This window comes from Protobothrops mucrosquamatus, unplaced genomic scaffold (assembly GCF_001527695.2).
Source record: "Protobothrops mucrosquamatus isolate PMUCROS unplaced genomic scaffold, P.Mucros_1.0 scaffold_11, whole genome shotgun sequence".
Lineage (NCBI taxonomy): Eukaryota > Metazoa > Chordata > Lepidosauria > Squamata > Viperidae > Protobothrops > Protobothrops mucrosquamatus.
In genome coordinates, this window is record NW_015386087.1 from 187,151 (window position 1) to 211,323 (window position 24,173).

The following is a 24,173-nucleotide window of genomic DNA, read 5'->3' on the forward strand; positions in this document are numbered from 1 at the left end:
AAATATCACCAAGAAGTTGCAATTTTAGTATGTCCCCAAGATGCCCCTTTGTTGATGGAAAAAAGTATTGCTTGGGATTAGATAGGACTAAATGGACCTGCAGGATACATATTGGTGACATCAAGTTTTATCAAGCTTCAAAAAGAGTAGTGTAATTGTTGTCCACTCTGTGCATGAGGGAACTAACCTCTAATTGTAATTTAGAAGTAACCAGTTAAAGGATATAAGAGCCTTTACTGTAGGTCATCAATCCTACTGGAAAACAAATATTTAATATTCCCACTGTTAATATGTGTAGACCAATGTAACAGATCCTTTTATGGGGAACCTGATTCAATTCATATAATACACTTATTAGTCTAAAGCAGAGATCATATTATTTCTCCACTGTTGAAATAGCTAGATGTACTTCTGTTTTATGGTCAGATTCTGCACCATGTCAATAGTTAATCAATTAAATGCTACTTATGTTTATTAGGTTTACACTATATTGATTCCTCAGAATTTTTATTTTGATCAATTACTGATACAATAAACTTAATAATTACTCAAATAGCTGATACATAAGCTAATAGTTAAACTTGTACTAGCTAATCATTAATCCAAGGTGACTGTAGATGCTTAGTTATCTATGTCAGGAAGCAATGCTACAGCATTTGCAAGGAGTTTTATTATGCACAGGAGCAGAACAAAGCAGCTCTTTGTTAAAAAGCTATTGCCTTTTTCAAAGCTCATATAATGCTTCATAATTACAAAGACAGCCATAGCAGCTTCTAAACAATACACACAAACTTACAAAATACATGGCTGCTGTTACAGAAGAGATAAAAATTTCCTTAAAATTCAGAAAGTTGTGGAGAAACTATCTTCTGATTGAAGTAATACAAGAAGAGCTCATGAACTGATGGCTCAATACTACACAGTCCAAAACTTACAGTTAAGATCAATAGGCCTGCCTCAATATAGAGATACTTGTTTTATCCCCCTTGGGAAATATGAATTATGAGTGTCACCAAGATTTAAGGCTTAGAACCAACCTTAAGAATAGCCAATGGGAGTTCTAGCCCTCCATTTTAATTGCAATTCTGTAAAATGATGACAGAGATACATTAAAAAAAAGTTCAATAGAAGGAAAAGTTTTAAGAAATTCATGATTACAGCATTTCTTTTGCAGGCTCTATGAATGATTCCAGATTTTAAGTTTTAGAAAGAAGGTATGCTTATATTTTGGGCCTAGTATAACCTCAAATTAACAAGATAATAATCTACTTTATGATTTGACAATATCTTCCCGTGAAAAGGTGATCGTATTAGCATGACTAAGCATGAAGGTAGCCGTTCTGTCTATAACATATTCAGGGTAGGAAACGGCTTAAATACTAACCAGTACTATTTTTTTTTCTCACACAGAATTATCCAGGAATGGGACCACAAGCCTATTTTGTATGTAATGAACCTGAAAAAGTATTAACATTAAAATCCATTGTGTTACTGAAGAACAGATCTCTTGAAGACATTTCTGTAGCAAACATTGGAACTAGACTATTAAATTATACAAGGCATTGTTTTGAACTGGTCAAGCTACTTGTAGATTGTAATATTAAGTTACATGCTTGTGATCACCAAAATGTAAAAGCTACAACTGTTAACCACCCAAAATCATTATTACACCAGACCAGTGTTTCAATCAACTTTTAATAGTCAGTAATATCAAAGACATTGCTTAAATACATTTACCATTAGTAGATTAATTAAAAGTTATCAAAAGTTTTCTCTTTAAATCTACATTATATACATGTCAAGAAAGGCCACAGCAGTTTTTCATTATATACACCCTCTGAAATAAGAGGGGTTTTAGGCTAATGTATTGTGAAGTCCACAAATTAAAGTATATACCCAATTTGCTATTGCTAAAGTATAGTTGGAGGCATACTTTTCAAAAGGAGCTAGTATCTTTCTTTTTAAACTACTATTTCCATTCAACATATATAGTGAGCCAATTATACACTTTGATTAGATGCTATTTTTTATTGATCTTGAATACAGAATATTTTCACACCTCTACCAAATACAGATTGACTTTCTCATTGCCTTGGTATACTATTACATTGTGAACTTCAAAATATACTTAAAAGGCGACCATAGTTCTTGCACTAATTAACAGTCCACTATGAACAAATTATTTGCTGCATGTAAACATGGCTAGTGTACTAGAGATAATACATATTTTTTTATAAAAATATCTTTCAAAATTATCCTACTTCTGTGCTATTTACAATTTTAATAAAATACAACCATCATCTTTTTGGTTGTTACTACTCCTGAGTTCACTGCTAATAAAAGTCCAAACATCAGCAAACAAAGTTAATGATTTCTCATTACCTTTTATTATAAAGGTTACCACTTTGAGGCTGTTGTCCACTGAGAAAATTATATACCAAAAATTGACTAGTACCAAAATACTGTGTTGCAAACAATTTTCCATCCGGAGTAGGGTCAGAAAAAGCAATTTCTTCTTTACTTAAATATGAGCCATATATAAAATTGTTTCTGATTAAAGACAAGATAAAAAAAATCACTGTGACAAAATAAAACTGGCAAAGAAACTTTTTAAAAACATATACTTTCTTACTGGTCAAATAATACCTATGAATCAAGGTAAAAATACTGCCCTAAATACAATGTATTTTAATGCTTCTCAAAAGCCAGTATTCAGATGCTACCTAATCTTGTCTTCCTCTTAGAATTATCACACCTCTGAAATAGTCACATCTGCTCTCATAATTAAAAGAGTTTCCAAATAACAAGTAGTGAACAATTTAACAATTCTTAGTTGTGACTGGTCAGGGTTAGGGTTACTTCCAATTGATTAAATAGTATATGTATATACTAAATATGTATACATTAAATGCAGGGAAAGCGCCCCAGAGGGAGACCTGAGCTGGGATATAAGGATATCTGCAAGAGGGACCTAAAGGCCTTGGGAATGGACATTAACAGCTGGGAATCCTTGACCTCTGATCGTTCAGCCTGGAGGCTAAAGACGCAGCATGGCCTTCTCCAATTTGAAGAGACACTTGTGCAGCAGGCTGAGGCAAAGAGGCAGTCCCGGAACCAGTGAAATCTGGGGGCTGGACGGGGGACAGATTGTATCTGCCCTTAGTGTGGAAGGGACTGCCACTCTCAAATTGGCCTTTTTAGCCACACCAGATGCTGCCTTAGGACCTCCTTCCAGAGCACGATACCATAGTCTCTCGAGACTGAAGGATGCCAATGCCAATATATTAAATAGTATATGTAATGTAGGTGCCTGCTAATAGTTCATACTAATGCAAAAGGTCCTTACCTCAAGCATTCTAAAATCCGAGAAGCAATTTTCTTCCGTCGCATCATGCTGAACACCCAAATGCGACTAATGCCGCATATGGCAGGCTCAGGAGTTGTTGAGCAGCACCAGGCCTTTTGCCTTTCAAAAGTGAGCTTATCATTTTCTGAACTAACATCTGGAATCTTTTCTTCAATAACTCTGTACCCCTTGGGAAACAATAATAGCATACTTTATGATTGATCTTAATATTAACGTATTTATAATAACAAAGTCCTATTTTAACTATCTCCTTTCCAAATATGGTATTAATATCGGTCATATTTGCTGAGTAGCTCCAAACAACGTGATCATTATAATAGAAAAGAAATGTTATAGGAATGATTTATGTCAGCTGCTCCCCATGCCCAAGAATGAAATACCAACTGACAGCTAGTGCAGAGCTACAGTTCCGACGTGTCATGCACTGAAAAGGACCATTTTCCTTGGAATAGTTCTATAGATAACTACAAAAAAATTTATCTTCAGTAGCTTTGCTATTTGAAACAAAAGAGATGGCTAGAATTATGGGGAAATCCACTTGCCACACGCACTTCCTTTTCCAACAGATGGTTGAGGCACTTTACACACACCCCTCTCCCATAGAAGGAACATCTTTCTACAGTCATTACACAAGGAAATAGCTCAAAATGCAGACCTGCTGAGAGATCTTTCTCCAATGGATGAAAAAGTATGGCAGGAAAAATCAGCACAATCATTAGAAGACAGCAAAAGCTGCTTCTCTTTGCAGCCTTCTTCAAATGATAATGAATTTTGTACCAGTATTTGAGAGATTTACCAGCAGCCCTAAGAATTAAAACAGAACTGGCTGCTATAGAACGTGGAGTGCTGTGTTTTCTGCAACCAAGTGCTGCACTGCAGTTTTCAAATTGAAGCCTAAAAGTTGAGAAGATATCTCTGATACGTATTTCAGGTGGCTACTACAATAACTGCTGCCTTAAGAATTGGTATTTCTTTTTCCATTCTATCTCCATCCACTTTTTCCATTTTAGGTTATAAACAGAAATGGCCTTATTTTAATGATTAATTTTTCACAGGAAATAATCTCATAGGTTCCAACATTTTAAATAAAAATATATGAACTTTCTAAAAAAAATGTAAGTAAGAAAATAGTTATCCACAGTTTACTCACCCATTGAATATGTTCTGCAATTAAGCAGCCAATTACTTTTTTATCGTTAGAAATAAATAATAGGGTCTTAGTTCTGGAGCACGTTAGAGGAGCTTGTTGGAATCCCAGATCATTATCAACCATCTCTCTGATCTCATCAACCTGCCAAATAAATACCATAAAAAGCCTTAGTGTTTGACATGTCTGCTCTAGGTAATTTACAAAAATATTGTAATAAAGCTATCATTAAAATATTCAAAATCATATTTTTTAAAAAAAGAACAAAATATGCACTCTAACCAGAACACATTGGAAAAGCATAAAAGTATTTTTGCATAATTGATCAAAACTCAATACAGGTACAGATTTAGAATGTTTTGGTATGTAATTTGGAATTTAACCTAATTGGGGAAGGAAAATCTAACCCATCTACCCATATAAACACAAAAAATGTGCGTAAAAGAAAAACAAAACTGCGACAGTGGAACAAAACTTTAGAATATACAATGTACACTGGAATGTAACAGAACTAGAATTCAAATTATAGCATTAAGCTCTATAAACAAGCTTAATACAATCATAGAGACAGTAAGTTTGACACTAAGCCAAAATTTTCTGACATTCTGCATTCCAGTGATACAGTACACAATAGGTAAGCTGTCAATTTCTCTCACATTGCACAGAATAAGATACACTGGTTTGTTTCTGCTATTAAACTTGTCATGTCCTGCAAACAATTCCATTTAAATTCATTAGGGAAGATGGTTGATTTCTCACTATGATCTTTCAACTGAAAATTAAATTCATAGGCTCTACCGACACATTAAACTTGATATGCCCTTCTCATGCCTGTCTCATGTTAATAAGAACAACAGCTGAAATAATCAAAACGTGGAAAGTCTTGTATGTATTTGGCAACTTCAGTGATCAGAAAATGTGTAGGTTTTTATTATCACATTCTTAAGAATAACAAATCACTGTAAAAAGCTTATCAAAGCCTTTTCCTGTCCATGAAACAAAATATAGTTCAAGACATTTCACCTACCTTTCTCAGTGCATACTTGGGATCATCGGGAAGGACCATTATAATCTTACCATCAGGATACTCAGACAAAATTCTCTCTTTTTTCCACCCCTAAAAAGGGAAAAAAATGCTCAGCTAAACACAAAGCTTTTATACTTTTAGTCCATTGTTTAAAATTATACTTTTAGCTCGTGCTAAATAATTCACACTTCTTAGCAAACAACAATCCTGACTAGATGGAATTCTACTTCTCCTAAATATAGCTTCCACAGAAAATTATGAAAGTATTTTGCACTTTAAACTCTTTTAGGGCTGAGTGATACTTTGGGCAAAAGTTGGTTCTAGATACATAAAAGAGTTCAAACATAGCACATGCCCTCCATATCTGTTACATCATCCTAGAAAAAGGCGGCTGCTTTCAAGAGTTGTAGAGAGGTGCTGATCCAGCACTTTGTTGGATTGAAACATGAAGCATTGTGCAGCCCCAGTCTTTTTCCACCAGAATAATTATAAAATTCATCTATTAAGAATTAGGAAGCATATTTTCTTAATACAGCAAATTTCCCAAAAATCAATCCAGACCTTGTATGTGCAAGCAGGAGTATGTATATACATACACTATATAGCATTTCTTTAACACAGTTACCTCCACAAATATGTGTACATTTTGATAAGTGGCATGCAACAGACCTCCAGGAGGTTTTCAGTGAACTGAATAGCATGCAATGGTTCAGTGGTTCAAAAGATGAAATAATTTATTGTGTCACTAATTATAACTAATAGTCACAAAAATGAGACTATAAACGAATAGCTACCTTCTAACACCCTAAAGGGGAAAGTTGCTATGCTGTGTGTATCTGAAGTTAAACATACTCAAAAATGAGGTAATTAACTCTTCTTCAGATCCACACTGATGGTGATAAATGATCAGTACCTGCATGAAAAAACAAAACAAAAAGCCACTTAAGTCTATTAAGACTTAATTTTATCCATAAATTAAGAGTTCATGTTGTTTACAAAGGCTGCCTAAAGTGGTATTTATAGGAAGTCTAAAGAAAAGTACCATCACTAGGCTAATAAATCCAAAAGCCTTACTTATATTCATTAAAAAAAGGGAAGACAGAAAAAGAAAGCTCACTAAAAGTTAAACAATTAAATATATTCCACTGACACTTATATTTTCACTGCTACATACTGTTATAACATTCACCCAAGAAAGCAGGCTGAAATGACACTACCAATCTGTAGGAGAAGGAATGGCAGAACCTGGGGACAGGGTCAAAAGAGGAATTAACTTAAAGTTTCTTTATGTAATCACAAACAGATTAAATACAACTTTTGAATTCCGCTGACCCTTATCTAATGCCAAGATAGTGCTAACTAGTTGTATAAATTCTTGTGCATAGGCATGATTAGTAATAAATCAGTTTAATTGGAAGTTCACTTGTGGTCCTGGTCTTTTGAGGTTAACACAATCATTCAAATAAAGATCTTTCTGATATCATTTGTGATAACAATTACATTTGATCATTTCATTTCATCAGATTTCTATGCCCACCTATTCATAAATCAAGTCACTTTGATTTTAGAGTCCCAAAATATTATTTTAACATCTGAAAACATTAATTGGATGATACTTTCCTAGGATTTATTTTATTTATTTAGAAAATGTATATGCTACCTACTCCTTTAATGGCTCTAGGTCAGGGGTATCAAACTCAATTTAATTGAGGGCCGCATCAGCATTGCGGTTGCCCTCGGGGGGCCGGGTGTGTGTGGCCAGGGTGGGTGCAGCCTACTGGGTGGGTGTGGATGGAGTGGGTGTGGCCTACTGGGTGGGCATGGCCAGCTCTACATCGTTCGCGTCAAGGGTGCCTGTGGGGGCCTGGGCAGGAGTGGGACAGATCTGAGGGTCTCTGGCAGAAGGAGGTGGGACTGGGGCAAGCGCCAAGGCATGGTCCATTTCTTCATTCCTCACAAAGGGTGACAACTCCCCAGCATGCACCCAGGGGGCGGGGCCAACACGGCAGGGGCTGGTTGCTCGCTGTTTCTAGACAGCCTTGTGGAGCTAAGACTGAATGTGTTTCAGCATAGATGGCCACCACAAAATTGTACATTGGCTCCCGGACAGCCTGGGCCAGGGCCAAGACAGTGGGGGCCGTTCCCTCACTGTTTCCAGGATGGTTTCCCGGGCCACATGAAATCACTTTGCAGGCCACATCCGGCCCCTGGGCCTAGTATTTGACATTTCTGTTCTAGGTAATTTACAAAAATATTGTAATAAAGCTATCATTAGAAACAAATATAAAAGATTAAAAACTCAGACAATAAAAGGCAAATAAATATGAATATTTTAGCCTTCTCTTAGAGGGTAATAAAGAAGGACTCAATTCAGCTCCAGTGTTAATTTATTCCAAAGCAATGCCATATCATCCCTCAATCATTGATTTATAGTTTTGGCATTCTTTTGTTTTATTCAATTAATTAAAAAAACTATTTAAAAAAGAAAAGGCAGAATTAACTGTTCATGTCAAATACTTTTGCAATGGTAGCTACAGCAGTTAATTCACTGATGTTATAAGAATGAGGAAAAATTATGAGCATATGAAGTAAGCTTTGAACATTATATTTTTTATGGTATTTAAAGTATTTTATTTAAGTTGACAATAGTTTTAGGACCTAAACATTAATTAAATAAACAAAATAAATGGTTGCAACAATAATTAATTGAGGATTAAGGTTTTTAAATATATTGAAACAGGATTTAACTCTTAATTCAAATTATTATTTGTGATATAGAAGGACACAAAATTATATCACAGAAAAGATTTAACTTATTTTCTATAAATCCACCCAGTTTGGTTATGATGTTTCAAAAGTCCAGTTTTAGCTGGAAACAAATACCAATAAAAATTGCATACATTTGGATTGTAATGAAATATTAATATATGCTACTAAATAACAAGCAACTTGTGTTATAGCTTGACTGAGTTTTCTATTTTGAATTAAAGCCTAGCAAAAATATTTTTTTAAAAAATAGAAAAGGAATATACTATATTGAATTGAAAAGCAGAGGTTAAAAAACTGATGCCCAAATTTCACCTTAAGCTCTGATCATTTAATTATTCAATCATTTTTTTACTGTCCCACCACCACTGCTTTTCCAGATACTTTAAAAGTCCTGCTCTACAGAGCTTTAGTAATGTATTTCTTCTGTAAAGTAGGCAATAGTTTACAGGTAGGTCAGTAAGATCATGAAACTAGTAAGAGCTTTTGTAAATGATTAAATCACCAGCTAGATTTGAACCAGTTTGTATTTGTGTGGTAGACTTTGGAAGCAGCTGGGGGGAGTTCAATTCAATTATCCTGGAGGTCTTATCAATATCAATGCAAGTTATGGAAGGTAACATGTATGATAAAGAAAATAGAGTTTTAGCAGTCTGAATATAAATTGCAGGGGAATATAATGGTCAGTTCAACAATCTTGTATGAAATATGGTTTTTAAACATAAACTGTGCTATTGTGCAATTAAATGCTAATTATTTTCTACTAGCCAAACAAAATTTCACACTAAAATACCACTATGGCAATATTATTTTCACAGCGTATGTAAAAGCATAACATAATGCATGTGCAATAGGGCTATAGAGTGCTTTTGATCTGATTCCAAAAGTGGTTCAAAGCATTCCTTCTGCAGCTGCCACATGATTCCTGGAAAAGACACCGCTGTTTTAAAGGGTGGCAGACAGGTTTCCAAGTACTTTGAACACCTTTTTGGATTTGAACTGAATCCAAAGCACTATAGAGACAGTATTAGGTAACTTAGATGATATAATATTTACTCACTAAAGAATTAGTTAGGAAAAATGTGAAAAAGGATGATTCATTACTTTATTTAAACTAACAAGTAAAACATTTTTAAATGGATTTGACTGTTGCTTTAAGCATAATTTTGAATAATCCACTGAGACTATATAAAATACTTTATGCTTTGGAGCAAAGAAAAAAAATATTCTTACCACGTATTTTACTGCACTTATAAACTGGTTATGAAAGAGCAGATGTTGGGTTTCATCCTCAGGATTTGAAGCTGTATAAAGCATTCCACAAATATTACAGGAAATAGCACCAAACCGTTTTTGTCCTGCATCCTATATATTAAAAGTTAAAATATAGTTCATGAAACAAACTTTCCTAACCAAATAATACAATTTACTGAACAGAAATAGCTGCAAACCCATGTCATTAAAATACACAATTAAAGCACTTTCAATATCAAGGATAGCAAATTTGAAGAGCACTCAAAATACATTTGTTGTGATCTGAAGCAAATTAGCTCATGGCAATACTTAAGGGCTAATTCATCACCAGAAAAATAACATGATCTTTCCTGCCAATTAAAATATGTATGATAAAATAGCACATTCTTCTCTATTATTTTCTGTTAGTTCAGGGAAATCAAGAACTGGGGAACCAAATACTGAGAAACCAAGACAGGTAGTCCTCGACTTAACAACAGTTTGTTTAGTGACCGTTTGAAGTTACAACGGCACTGAAAAAAGTGACTTACGACCATTTTTCACAGTTATGACTGTTGTAGCATCCCCATGGTCATGTGATTTACATTCAGATGTTAGACAACTGGTTCATATTTATGATGGTTGCAGTATCTCAGGGTCATATGATCACCTTTTGTGACCTTCTGATAAGCAAAGTCAATGGGAAAGCCAGATTCACTTAACAACGGTATTACTAATTTAACAACTGCAATGATTCACTTAACAAATGTGGCAAGAAAGGTCATAAAATGGGGCAAAACTTTCTTAACACATTTCTCACTTAGCAACATAAATGTTGGGCTCAGTTGTTGTTAGTAACATTGCCTTCTCAATAATCTGAAGTCATGAAGCCATCATATTCTGTTGCTTATTTCTTTAATATTTATAGGAAGGTTCCTTGTTCTAGAGCAGACATGTCAAACTCACGACATCATGTGACGTCGCGCAACGTATTGGAGCTTTTTCGCCATTGCCAGCAATGGGGTGGGCGCGGCTCCGGTATGATGAAACCGGCCCACGGGCCGGCAGTTTGACACCCCTTTTCTAGAGTTTTCTGAACTCTTGTCAACGTACTGCTATAAATTGCTTTTCAGACAGATACACTTCATTGTGCTAAAAGATATGAAGGGCCATGATGACTGATATCCAATGCAGAGAAAAGACTGGGTCCTCCTTAGAAGATACTGGAGTCTCCTAGTGGCTAGGTGAGAATCAGTATAGCAAAGGTAGGGTGTTTATTTAAAAAAAAAAACAGAACAGAAAGACTGTACTAGTGAAGACAGACCTTTGTTCTTCTAAATCAGGGCTTTTCAACCAGTGGTATGGGTACCACCTGTGGTACATTGGCACCTGGCAGGTGGTACGCGACTATCCTAGAAAAGTGGTAGCGGGGGAGGGGAATGAGCTGAACCGGTGGCAGCACCGCACAAGCCTGAGCGAGAGATGGCTGGAGCTGCAGGGCTGTCAGGGCTCAGCGGAAGCGCCAGGATCAACGCCTGGCTCCAGCTGGAGCTCGGCGCTGATCCTGGAGCTTCTGCTGAGCCCAGAAGCGCCAATCAGCTGGAAAGCAGCACTGATCCTGATACTTCTGCTGAGCCCAGAAGTAGCACCGATCAGCTGGAATGTTGCAGCATCTCCAGGGTCTTGTGATTTACATTCAGATGCTTGGCAATTGATTCATATTTATGACGGTCACAGTGTCCCAGGGTCATGTGAAGTGACCAAAACTGCTGCAACCACCAGCAGATGGGGGGAATAAAAACCAAACACCCCTCCACCCCACCCCCACTGCCAGTCCTCAACAGAAATTCTCACAACAATGAAAACCTCGGACAGGAGAAAGAGCGCGGCCGGGCGGGCAGGCAGGTGTCTTGCTCGGCTGTGGCTTGGGGGGCACTTTTTTCAGTGCCATTGTAACTTCAGTCACTAAGCAAATTGTTGTAAGTTGAGGACTACCTGTACTATCACTTTTTTCCTTTTTGACACCTTGCTAGGCGACTGTTGGTACTCGGATGCTGCCATATCCTAAAAGTGGCACAATGAGTGAAAAGGTTGAAAAGCCCTGTTCTAAATCACATTTTGGGATTTTGGATCAGTTGGAAAAGGCTATTCAATTCAGACTAACCTACAACAGGTTGTAGTCCAAATGCAAGAATGTAAATTATTTTATTGCTGTTCTTTACCAGAAGTGGGATAAATAACAGAATAATAGAGTTGGAAGGGACTTGGAGGTCTTCTAATCCAACCTCGTGCTCGGGCAGGAACCCTACACTATTTCAGACAAATGGTTGTCCAATCTCTTAAAAACGTCCAGTGTTGGAGAGCACCTACAATGTCTGGAGGCAAATCTTTTCACTGATTAATTGTTCTGTCAGGAAATTTCTCCTTAGTTCTAGGTTGCTTCTCTCCTTGATAGTTTCCATCCATTGCTTCTTGTCCTACCTTCGGCTGCTTTGGAGAATAGATTTAACTCCCTCTTCTTACGGAACGCTGCTATCATGTCACCCCTAGTCTTTCTTTTCATTAAACTAGACATACTCAATTCCAGCAACCATTCTTTATATGTTTTAGCCTCTAGTCCAAGATAATGGTTGGCCATATCTGCTATACAACAATTACATATAATATGTTTCTTCACTACAATGGAAAATTATACTAGAACCTTTAAATTAGATTTAACCCATTTTTCTACTTTCATCATAACAGAGAATATTTTTCTACTTTATTAACATTATACTTTATTAACTTATAAGATAAAACCCTGACACACATTTAAGAATTGTTTTAAAGTAACAACCTATAACTTGCCAGACACAAATACTTACTATGATTAGCTGCTTATCGCCATCTTTTGCAGCTTCTTTTAATTTTTGAATATGTTCTTCAGATGTAAGAAAACCACCACATTTTGTTGTTAATGGAACCTTTGGCACAGATGCCCTTTATGCATAAAAATAATTCACAAGTTACTGTTTATGTATGTATTCTAATAAAAATGCATTTCTCTTCCACACAATTCAATTGAATTAATATTAAAGCTAAGTAGAACAGAGTGCAATACAAGACACCTTAAGCTCCCGGAGGAAAGGCAATCAAATAAATAATTTAGCTAAGCTTCTGTCAAAAAAAATGTTTCTCACATTTTACAGCAAGCAAAATTTGTAAACGAATAGGCCAATCACTTTTGATCTGAAAGACAAGGGCTGCAAATATCAGCTTGATTGTCCACAAAGAATGTTTTGTTTAAGATGGGCACAATCCTGTCTTATCATGCTGGGTTTTTAAAAAAAAATAATTAAATAAACCTGATCTGTTGAGATATGGTGTTTGCATGATGGTATGACAGACATATCATGCTCCTAGCAAAAGGAAAAAAAGACCCCCTCCATATACTCCATCATCAATCCTTCTTATTTCATGAATGGAAGCAATTACAGGTAGTCCTCCACTTAACTTGTTTAGTGATCATTCAAAGTTGCAATGCCACTAAAGAAAAGTGACGTATGACCATTTTTCACAGTTACAATCTTTGCAGCATCCCCATGATCATGTGATCAAAATCCAGATGCTTGGCAACTTGCCCATATTAAGACCGCTGCAGCGTCCCAGGGTCATGTGATCACCTTTTGCAACCTTCTGACAAGCAAAGTCAATGGGGAAGCCAGATTCACTTAACAACCGGGTTACTAATTTATCAGCTGCAGTAATTCACTTAACAACTGTAGCAAGGAAGATTGTAAAATGGGGGAAAACCCACTTAACAAATGTCTAACTTAAGAACAGAAAATTTGTGCTCAGATGTGGTTTTAAGTCAAGGACTACCTGTATTTTACTTAGATATCTATGAGGAGAAAGTTGGAACTATGCTTTCTTTTTTCTTCAGGGTAGAGAGGGAAGAACTACAATTCTGTTCCTACTTCATTTCAGCACTGAGAAGGGAGATATGTAGAGAGAGCAAATGCTCTCAAAGTAGTAATAATAGCAACAATAAAACAAAAACATGCAAAAATTCTTATCTATTGGGTGCAAAAGTCACAGCCTATTTAAAGTCTCTATTGAATATCTGCTTATTTCATTTTAATGCTGCCTTCTCTCAAGAGTTAGGCAGTGTACAAAACAATTAAATATGTTAAGTTGAGCCCTTAACAATAAAAACAGCATAAAATCCATTAACTCATATTACTGACAGTTATATGAAGAAAATGGCTAGGTAATAAATATCTGTTTAAAAAGTGAAGTTTTTGATTACTCATGAAATGTCAGAAGATTTACAGCCAGGCAGTTCTCTGGGGGCAATGTGTTTCCGAGGACAAGGGCTACCGTGGAACATCCCTGTGTCCCGGTCTGTACCAATCTTATGTTCAGTGGGATGGATCCCCTCCTGTACAACTATACAAGATGGGCAGAATCTCACAGGTTAAAATGGTCTCTGTTGTGATTGGAACTGCACTGTGTAGGGCTTTTCGATAATAATTAACTGACTGAATGGAGCTTGGAAGCCTGTGGGCAGCCAACATTGGTGTGGCTGCAACATAGGCATTATCTCCTTCTGACATCCTGGCTGCCACAATCCGATACAGCTTGGAGATTCCAAGATAACAAGCATATGATGCATTATACCAGTAGTAGTGCAATCTCACAAGAACTAGAGTAGAAGTGACAACAGCCAAGTATTTCCAGATCAAGTGCGGCTGTAACTAGCACACTGTCTCCCTACCAGGGCTTCCACCTGCTTCTCCTGCAGGAACTGCATATCCAAGAGGAATCCCTAATCATAGACCTGCTCCTGCAGGGGAAGCACAATCACTGTAACTTAAGTTCCTGGAACATATACTTACTAACAAACAATATCTTTTCTTACCAGACTTAATCTTGCATTTGCTTGTGTTCAAGATTTTAATAGTATCTCTAGCTTGGCCTTGAAGGTTATATATCTGAGTATCAATAGTGTACTGACACTTCACTATGACAGGAGACCCTATGATTTGATCATTTTCCTCCCAGAACTGACTAAAACAACTCCTTTTGGTACAAGCAGGGCTCCTGCAGAGCAGCACTCAAATCATCTGCAGGCAGTCCAGATGCCATTAGAATACAGAAGTATTTACATTTTGCCAGTCAGTGTCTGATTTTCAACATGGGTCTATACCATTGCTAGTTGAACTGACTTTTGGTATTGTACCACTGTTATACTAGGGTTTTTTTTCCACCTGTTTCATCTCTCTTAACTATGTTCAGGATCAACAGTCACTCTTATCATCCCTTGCAACCATTATCTACAGTGCAGTCCTTTTGGGCCCACTAGAGCCTCTCTGAAATTGCAGCTAGCCTTTCTTCCAAACCTTGGGATCATGGCAGATGAAGGATATGCAACCCAGAACTCATACAGGGCCACATCCCTAATTGTACTCAACCAGAGATGCCAGGTCTGTGTGTTTATTCACCCAAATATCTCCTTTCACAGAGATCCACCATTATCAAGAGCAGCCTGAGCTCAAGCTGTCTGATTATTTGGCCAGTTGAGCTCAGGGTATATAGGAAAGGGAATATTAAAGAAAGAATGTTAAGTGTGAGTTGATAATTCTTAGATATTTCTTAACACATGACTGGCAAATTTAATGCAAACTTGTAAAAGATAAAATATAACAAAATATAAAATAATTTTTAAGAATACTGTACCTGCTCTCATTTATCTCAGAGGTTTTATTAGCAGGAGCCTGAACCAACTGTTTATCAACTGGATCTATCAATAAATCAATATATTACTTCATTAGAAGAGAATATATGTGGCTCAGGGTTAAACTGTGAAGTCCTCAGTGTTCCTGAGCTTGGTTGTTTGTTTAAACATCTGTAATCACACAACCCAGCTCAAAAACCACCAAGGACTCTATATTACTGCATATTGAATATATATGAATATATAATAGAGACTAATGACTGAGAAATCCAGTTTTTTGAATTTGAAACAACTTTACAAAGTACCAGTGGTATTTCTCTTTTAACACATATCAAACTTAAGCAATCAAAATTAGAAAAACCAGGAATCAAGAGTTGCAATTTCTAAACTATATTATATTATGAATAAGTAATTACAAAGCATTTTTTTTCAAATGTATATGCCCACCCATCTCACAAGAAGTAACTGGATGGCATACAACAATTAAATAAAACAATTTAAAAATAAAAAATAAAAACAATTATTATTTTAAAAAAATCAGATTTCCCTACAGGTTTTCATTTTTGGGGGGATAATTATCTTTAGCCAAATTCTTGAATACTTGAAGCTTTTCCTTCAATTTTATATTATCTATGAATGCACATAAGATGAACTCATAAATAAATATAATGAAAGGCACACAGTTTGTGTGATTTAGAGCTACACAGCTAAATAGATTTTGAATTGTATCTTTAATGTAACAAATTATAGTTGTGTCATATTGTATACACAAAGAGCATAGAAAAGGGCAATAATGACCTTCAGGGTTTAGTGAATGTGATCTAGACCAGGGGTCCTCAACCTTGGCAACTTTAAGACTTTGCTGGCTGAGGAATTCTGGGAGTTGAAGTCCACAAGTCTTAAAGTTGCCAAGGTTGAGGACCCCTGATCTAGACAACAGATTTCCTTTATTTCATTGACAACTGTATGCTGGCATCTTTAGGAGCAAGATGGACTGCTATGCAGACCATAGCAACTGTGCAGGAACTGAGTAGACCCTGGCACTTAGCCCTGTAGCTCAACTCTGCCCAATAGATACCAGCTGTGAAAATCTATACCAATAAGATGATTTCATTAAAAAAAACCCTCAGTATTTCAATTTTGACTGGGGAGAATGGAGCAGCACCATGTTTTTACTAGTTTATAAACCATGATGTAACTGCATAGTTCCAGCAGCAATTTAATGCCTGGATTATACAGCATTAGAGTCACTGGGTCTAAATCTGGAATCTCATCTTATTTCTATTTAGTTTTTCTGATCTGTTTTCTTCCTGATGCTACAAGAAAAAAAAATCCCCAAGAACTGATTCAACAAGTTGTGATTACTTTGCCTGTCTGCAGTAAAATTGGGTTCATACATCAAGTTAATCAATGATACGGTTTGTTACATTTTGCCCTGTGTGCTGTTATGAATCTAATTCATTCTGACGTATCACAACTTATTGAAAATATGATAAAACAAATTCTGGCTTATTGTTATGAATTAATGCAGTCAGTATGTTAGTGAATCAGTTAAATTTAATTTGCCAACAGTAAGATCAGTTCAACAAAAGCTGTAAGTAGCTTCACTTTGGCATTTTTATGACAAGCCTTATAGTCTACTATTAGCAATCCTCTAAACACAGGTTATCCTATTAATGGAAATAATGTTGCATCTGATTACCCTTGCTTCCTCCCAAGTTCATATTCTACAATTATTTGGCCAGATAGTTTTTTTAATATAATGCATAAACTTGAACTTAAAGTATGAATTACTTTATCCATAATTAAAGATGCTTTAATATGAAATATAATTTGAAGTTCACCTTGAGGTTTGATTTCTGTTGTCTCTCTTTTTACTTGCTTCACTGATGCTTGTTCTGTAATTATTTTCATTGAAGTATTTTCTGGATGTGTATCGAACTCTAAATTGAAACTCTAAATATATACATATAAGAATCATTCATTCAAACGTACAACAGATCTTACCAATTCAAAAATTTAAATTTTTGTTCCTGTTCAGTTTAAGAAACTTCTACCATGTTTGCATAATTTAGCTGTCTAGATAAGATGCAATAAATTACAAGGACTGCTGCAATAGCTGCTCTAGAGGTAATTTATCTCATGAAAATATTAACCAGTTTCCTTGAGTCTTTGTGCACATGTATAAAGAATTTAGAAATTCTAAAACAATACTTTCAATCTTCAAGAAATCTTAGGGTTGTGCAGAGCTTCTGATTCAAAGCAAAAAGGTGCTTCGAAGCATTCAGGAACATGTATTTGGATCCAATGTAAAATAAATGTCCCTTTCCCTAAGATCACACAGCACTGCAATGGGCATCTAAACAGGCCCTGGAAAAGATGCAGCTGCTTTAAGAAGTTGCAGAAAACATGTTCACATTAGAAACCTTTTATGCTTTCAATTTTAGAAAATCATATCTAGTTATTTTTGCATATACCACCTATGGCTTCATGAGGTATAGTAAATAACTGTGTAGTCCATGCACAAACCCTATTTCAGAGATACCTCTAGCTCTCAATAAACTAGCAAAAAAAAATCTCTCAAATCTAAAAAAATACCTCAGCTTATATTATGTTGAGCTTATCTGTCTTCCCCACGATACTCAGTTACATATGTGAAGTAAAAAATGTAGACAAAACATTACAAACCACTTTTTTACAGTTAGCTTTTAGTAATTTGTTGCCTCTTAGTGCTACCCTGCACATGGACAGATCAGATGGAGTCAAGTGAGAGGTCTCACTCTCCCTTGTCAAAAGCCTGACCGCTTTTCTGAACATGAGCAGAGTGGAGGGCCGGGGGGGGGGGAAGGAGAGCTCTGGATCTTCCAAAGCGCAAGCACTGTTACAGAGAAGGCACACTTCCAGGGTCCCACTAGATGACACTATTTAACTGAAGGAACCCGGAACATGCCAACATTGCAAGATGAAAATGGTCAGGAAAATACAATGAGAGACAGGCAGTCCCTCAAAAAATCAGTCCTGATGCCATGTAAGATTTGTATAGAGAGCAACCAGCGCCTTGAATCACACCCAGAAACAAGCTGATTGCACTGGATGCAACCAGTATCGCTCACAAAGCAGAAATGTTACATGGGCATACAAAGACATGCTCATCATTGCTTAGGCCATTCTATTCTGGATCATTTGAAACTTCTGAATGGTCTCCAAGTGCAGCCCCATATATGTGTGTTGCAATAGTCAAGCTGCTATGTTATTAGGGCATGAGTGATAAATGATGTAATAAATGATAAATGCATGATAGTGATAAATAGGTTATTTTAAACAGAATGCACTGTATTATACTCATCCTCAAAGTACATATTGCCCCATAAAACAAACTAATTCTGCAATAAAATACCAAGTCATACTTTTATATCACAAAATTACAAAATAATTACCTTGTCTGGTATTGGCCCAGGACAATGCTTTGCCTCAGACAAACCATTCTGTATAATCTGTACAGTGGACTGCTTGGCATGCAGTATTCTATCTTTAATCTGGATTCCTTCAAAATCAGCTGTATTTAACTTCTGTTCACATATTGTGCTATCATTGTTTTGGGATAATTTCCCTTGAACTTCTGGAAGGTGTATTTCTACAGTTCTGGCTTGTTGTTCCTCAGGATAATTACATTTTAAAACATCAAGCTTTAAAACATCAAGCTTTGGAATGCTTGAGATACTATGGCTCACATGATTGACCTTAGTTAATTTTATTTTGGTCCATTTAGAATTTTTATTCACTGTGCTATGTCTGCCATTTACAGTACATTTAACAGACATCCCTTTTTTGCTGGGAAAAAATCGCTTACATTGAGAGTTCTGGTTAGTTTTCTCATCATTTAATACTATTTCCTGTGGCAATTCTAGTACTGGATTTTTTCCCTCTTCTCTTCCATGGTCAGAGTTGGGAGAAATTCTTTTTACCTCAACTGTGTCCGATTCAATCTCACCTGCAATTTCTTCGCACAGTTCAAGAATGCTAATCTTTTTGGATTTTACCACATCCTCTTGTTGGCAAACAGGTTCTACTGGCACAGCTCTATCTGCTTTTACATTGATTTTTCCATTTTTGTGCTTTGACTTTCCTTTGTTTACTATACTGCAAACTGAATTTATAGGACAGGAAATTGTGTTGGCAACTTCCTTTTCAGATTTTTGATTACTTTCAAAATTATTTCTCAGTTCTCTTGGCTTATCTTGAGATGTAGTTGAATCACTGATTTCAGAATCCACCTCATGTTTTTTGGGGGAGAAGCAACCCATTTTCTTATTATCTGATATTTTTCTTCTTTCAATTTGATAATCATTGTCTTCCACAGACTTTCCTGGTTTCTGGCGGACATGTTTCAATTTTTCATGTTTAAGTTGTGGTACCAGCTTTTTCCTTGGGTTACATTGCTTCATAACAGAAGCATGTGTTTCTTTTACTTTTCTGCTTCTCAAAGATATTGTAGAAACATCAGATGACTGCTGCAATCTTGGTGATCTTCTAGTTTGATGCCCATGTGAAACAGTATGTTGTGACTTTGGAAGGCCCTGCACTGTGTCCTTCTGAGATACTTCCTTAGTTTGTTTGACAGGTAACTGTTCTTGCCTAATTTTAACAGTTTTACCAGAATCAGTGCCCACTGACTTTTTGGCTATCTTTCTGTAGTCAGTATCACAAGGCTTTTCACTGGAAGTTTTAGTCCACCTTGCTTCACTGTTCTGAGAAGCTGACTTTTTTATAGAAGGGGTTTTAGAATTCTGAACCTCTAAGTTATTACTAATATATTTTCCAGATTTTGTAATTTTTTTGGTATTTTCTTTGATTGGTCGTGATTTTGAATGCAGGTTCTTATGACTCGTTTTACCACACCGGACTGCATGCCTTTTACACCGAGCTTCAATAGGACGGGTTTTAGAATCTACAGATGATTTATTCGGTTTCTTGTTTTCATAGGAAGTCTTATTTTTGACAATGTTGCATTTTCTCTTCCCCCTAGAACAGATTTTGGAAGAAGATTTTGAAAGATTCAGAGAATTGGCATGCTTTATTTTGGAAGATTTTAGTGATCTCTGTGCAGGACATAATTTACCTAAAGATGTTAAGGATGTCCGTTTAATGCACACCATTTTACATGCTTTCTTCTTTAACTCATTTAAAGTCTGTTTGGAGTTCCTTTGCGCTTGTTTATTTTGGGAAGATGGTAGAGAAGCTCTATTTATAAACTTATTGGCAGCTGACCTGTTAGTTGTGGCAGAGAGTTGGGACACTTCTTTCTTCAGCACTGCTTTCTTATTTGATATGCATTTACCATCCTGTAGTTTTCTTTCTTTGCTAGTAGAAACTGATTTATTACTTTTATCCAATTTCCGCCGCTTAGCAGAGGATTCTACCAGCACAGATTTCCTTTTCTGTGCTGCCATTTCTGAAAGAAAAGGATATTCAGTTATAACTACATTCTTGAAAAATGCTTTTTAAATGAGAAGTTTAACATGTTGACTTGGTTTACTCACAAGTACTGTTTTGTAAGCGAATTCTGCCTCAGTAGAAGTGTACTGATCTGTGAAAAATGCATTCCTTATGAATTTACATCCAAAGAGAGCATTATATATATCCTATAAACACAGGAACAATAAAGTATTAGTGGGAGTGCCACTAATATTAAGCACAGTTGTCTAATTTTTAGGGCATGCAACATATACTTGGAAAACATCTGGATTATATATCAGATTTCATCATTTTCATTTTCCTACTTATACAATATTCTAATATCAGCGAAGTTTAAATTGCACATATCATGAAAAATCAGCATGCTAACAGTTAGGTACATTACTGTATATCTAACAATATAAGGACCATAAATCTACTTTTTATTATTTTACACCCTCTAATTAAGGCTTATGGATCCAGAAATTATTTTTAAATTCCCATAACTTTGCCATTTTTATAAGGTTTTGGAAAAAATGAACAATTTTTCTTACTCATTAAGAAATAAATACAATCTGCAATAAATAGATTTAATATATTTGTGCTAAATACACTGAAAAAGAAATATATACATCCCCTGAGTGTTCTGTAAGTTTCTACTGTAACTTGAAACTTTCAGTGTCAAGAAATGAAGATCTATGCTCACTTTCTTGTTATACATAAAATAAAATAAAAATTCAGAGATATCCCAACTATAGTGAGGAGATGAGCCTCTAACTGTCTACTATCTTCCATTTTGAGCCTAACATATTTCCAATTTAAGCTTATTCTAAGAGAACTCCTTTGCTTTGTTGTGACAGCAGTTGATTTGGAAACTAAATCAATTAATACCAGATAAAAGTCTTTTCATAATTAAGTACATCATATAGACCAGGGGTCCCCAATCCCCGATCTGTGAACCGGCACCGGGCTACGGCATGCCAGAAACTGGTCCACGCAAACAAGCAAAGCCCCATCCGCGGGATGCAGGCAGTACATGAAACCACCGCCCCTCCAGTCTGCAGAAAAACCTATCTCCACGGAACCGGTCCCTGGTGCTCAAAAGGTTGGGGACCTCTGACATAGACATTATACATATAACACACATATTTCTCAACTTATTTTTTTCCTAAGAAGTTCTAGCTAAAAGGCAGTCTCCTTTTACCCATTTTGTTTTCAATTAATCCTGAGGCATATATGAGTATAGGATTGAAGGAATGGAGGAAAAATTAAGAATTTGAAGCCAATAAAACTACTGTAATAAGCTATTTGTTAATATAGTAATGAGTAAGAATCTGGAATTAACTGATGCAACACCTGTAGTAGAACTGACTATAGCCCTATTTTGTATATGTTGGATAACAATCTAGGGCTAGTGTCATATAAAGATGCTACCTACATTTTACATTGCCACTTTCTCAAACTATACACAGGTTCCACATACTTTACGCTATGTAAATGCCTAGAAAATTTAGCCAGATTACAGAACACTTATTAACTTACACATTTATCATGGAGAACCAGTAATACAGTTTCAGAGTGTATGTAAGATTTGGGCTTATTTTCAAAGTAGAACAGTGCATATTACAGAGAAAAGAAAGCACAATCCTATGGCAGAAAAATTACATTGTTTAGATCAAGATAAGCAAGAACAGCTTGAAGTCAACCACAATCCACAGAAGAAATTAGCTTCAAAGCCTTAAGATCTGTCTTAACAACCAAAGATACATGGTTTCTTTAAAAAAAAAAAAAAAGTTAGCTTGGGCATCTCTACAAATCAGAATAATTGGAATAACATTTGAACTATTTCCAGGGGACAGGAGAAGAGCCAGGAAGCTCTTTCAAATGCTAATGTCAAGTTAAGCTATTTTGGGTTTGACTTAGCAGAATGTGCACCCCAACCACTCTTGCTGTAGCCAGGGTTCATGATTTAACAGAGCCCGTGAAGCAGATTATTAGTGTTAACAAACTACGATTAAAACAAGGCCCACAGATTAACCATCCAAGGAATCCCCACAACCAGGTAAGAAAAGCAAACCAACCCAACCCACAGGCTTCCAAAACTTCACATTGAAAGAATCCCTTTCTACCTCAGGGAAAACTGATGCTCTGTAGGGCCTCAAAGGGAATCCCCTACAGCAGTGATTCTCAACCTTGACAATTTTAAGGCATGTGGAATTCTGGGAGTTGAAGTCCACATGCCTTAAAATTGTCAAGGTTGAGAATCACTGCCCTACAGACTTTCCTAAGAAAGTGGCCTTTTACCCAGTGGTTCTCAACCTGTGGGTCGGGACCCCATTTGGGGTCGATCGACCATTTCANAAGGGAATCCCCTACAGCAGTGATTCTCAACCTTGACAATTTTAAGGCATGTGGAATTCTGGGAGTTGAAGTCCACATGCCTTAAAATTGTCAAGGTTGAGAATCACTGCCCTACAGACTTTCCTAAGAAAGTGGCCTTTTACCCAGTGGTTCTCAACCTGTGGGTCGGGACCCCATTTGGGGTCGATCGACCATTTCACGGGGGTCGCCAAGCAAGGCTGTCTGCCATTTTTTTTGTCCGCCATTTTTTCCCCTTTTCCGGCGGGTGCGTTACTTCCCTTGGGCTGGGCCAGCTGGTGGTCGGCCTGCTCCGTCTCTGCCGCTTGCCAGCTACGCCTCGGCCGGCGCAGGGGGCGGAACCACGCATACGCGGCGCTCCCGGGCAGGGAAAGTCCTCGACTTACGACCGGTTGCGTAGTCCTCGACTTACCACCGGTTTAGTCCTCGACTTACGACCGGTTTAGTCCTCGACTTACGACCGGTTGGGGTCGCGGCATTAAAAAGGTTGAGAACCACTGCTTTTACCTAACACAGGGCTACAGGGAAGGGGAAACCAAAGGTAGGCCGAGCCACCCACCCGCTGCTGCTCCTCCTCCTCCTCCTCCAGCCTCTCCAACAAAGGCAGGTTCCGACAAAAGAAAAATATTTGTGGCTCAGAGTTGAACTGTGGACTTCTTGGTACTCTCTGAGCTTGGTGGTTTTCTTGCAGATAAGCCGATGAAGTTACCTAGTTTGGTAATGAAACGTCTGCAAGAAAACCACCAAGCTCAGAGAGCACCAAGGACCCCAAAGGCGGGTTTCTCCGAGACCCTTCGAGCGTTAGCTCCGCCGCTTACCGGGCACTACGGACGGGCGAGAAGGAGTAACCGAACCGGGCGCAGCAAGGCCACGGCCTCCTCTATTTCTCCCACTTTTTCTCTCCGCCCCTTCTCGTCAACTATATAAGGACCGCGAGCGAGCGAGCCCATCTTTTACCACTGGCAGGAGGGGGAAGAGCGGGCGGGCCGCCTCACCTGGCCAAAGGACCCACAAAAGGAGGCGGAAGAGCGCACGAACACAAAGTCTCCGGGAAGCAGCGGCTCCCGGCTCGCCTCAGCTTCCG

The 24,173-nt window shown here is 37.0% G+C and overlaps 1 protein-coding gene across 1 annotated transcript; it reads right to left on the reverse strand.

Annotated features, from left to right (window-relative positions):
* Positions 1 to 1,676: 1,676 nt before the first annotated feature.
* ESCO1 (establishment of sister chromatid cohesion N-acetyltransferase 1) lies at positions 1,677 to 21,228 on the reverse strand. Its single transcript, XM_015820656.1, has 10 exons — positions 20,525 to 21,228; positions 18,694 to 20,278; positions 17,101 to 17,212; positions 15,259 to 15,322; positions 12,405 to 12,519; positions 9,541 to 9,672; positions 5,542 to 5,631; positions 4,518 to 4,658; positions 3,347 to 3,534; positions 1,677 to 2,550 (listed from the first exon to the last, which is right to left on the reverse strand). The coding sequence occupies exons 1-10, from the start codon at positions 20,704 to 20,706 to the stop codon at positions 2,379 to 2,381; spliced, it is 2,781 nt and encodes a 926-aa protein (XP_015676142.1). The 5' UTR covers positions 20,707 to 21,228; the 3' UTR covers positions 1,677 to 2,378.
* Between the last annotated feature and the right edge of the window lie 2,945 nt (positions 21,229 to 24,173).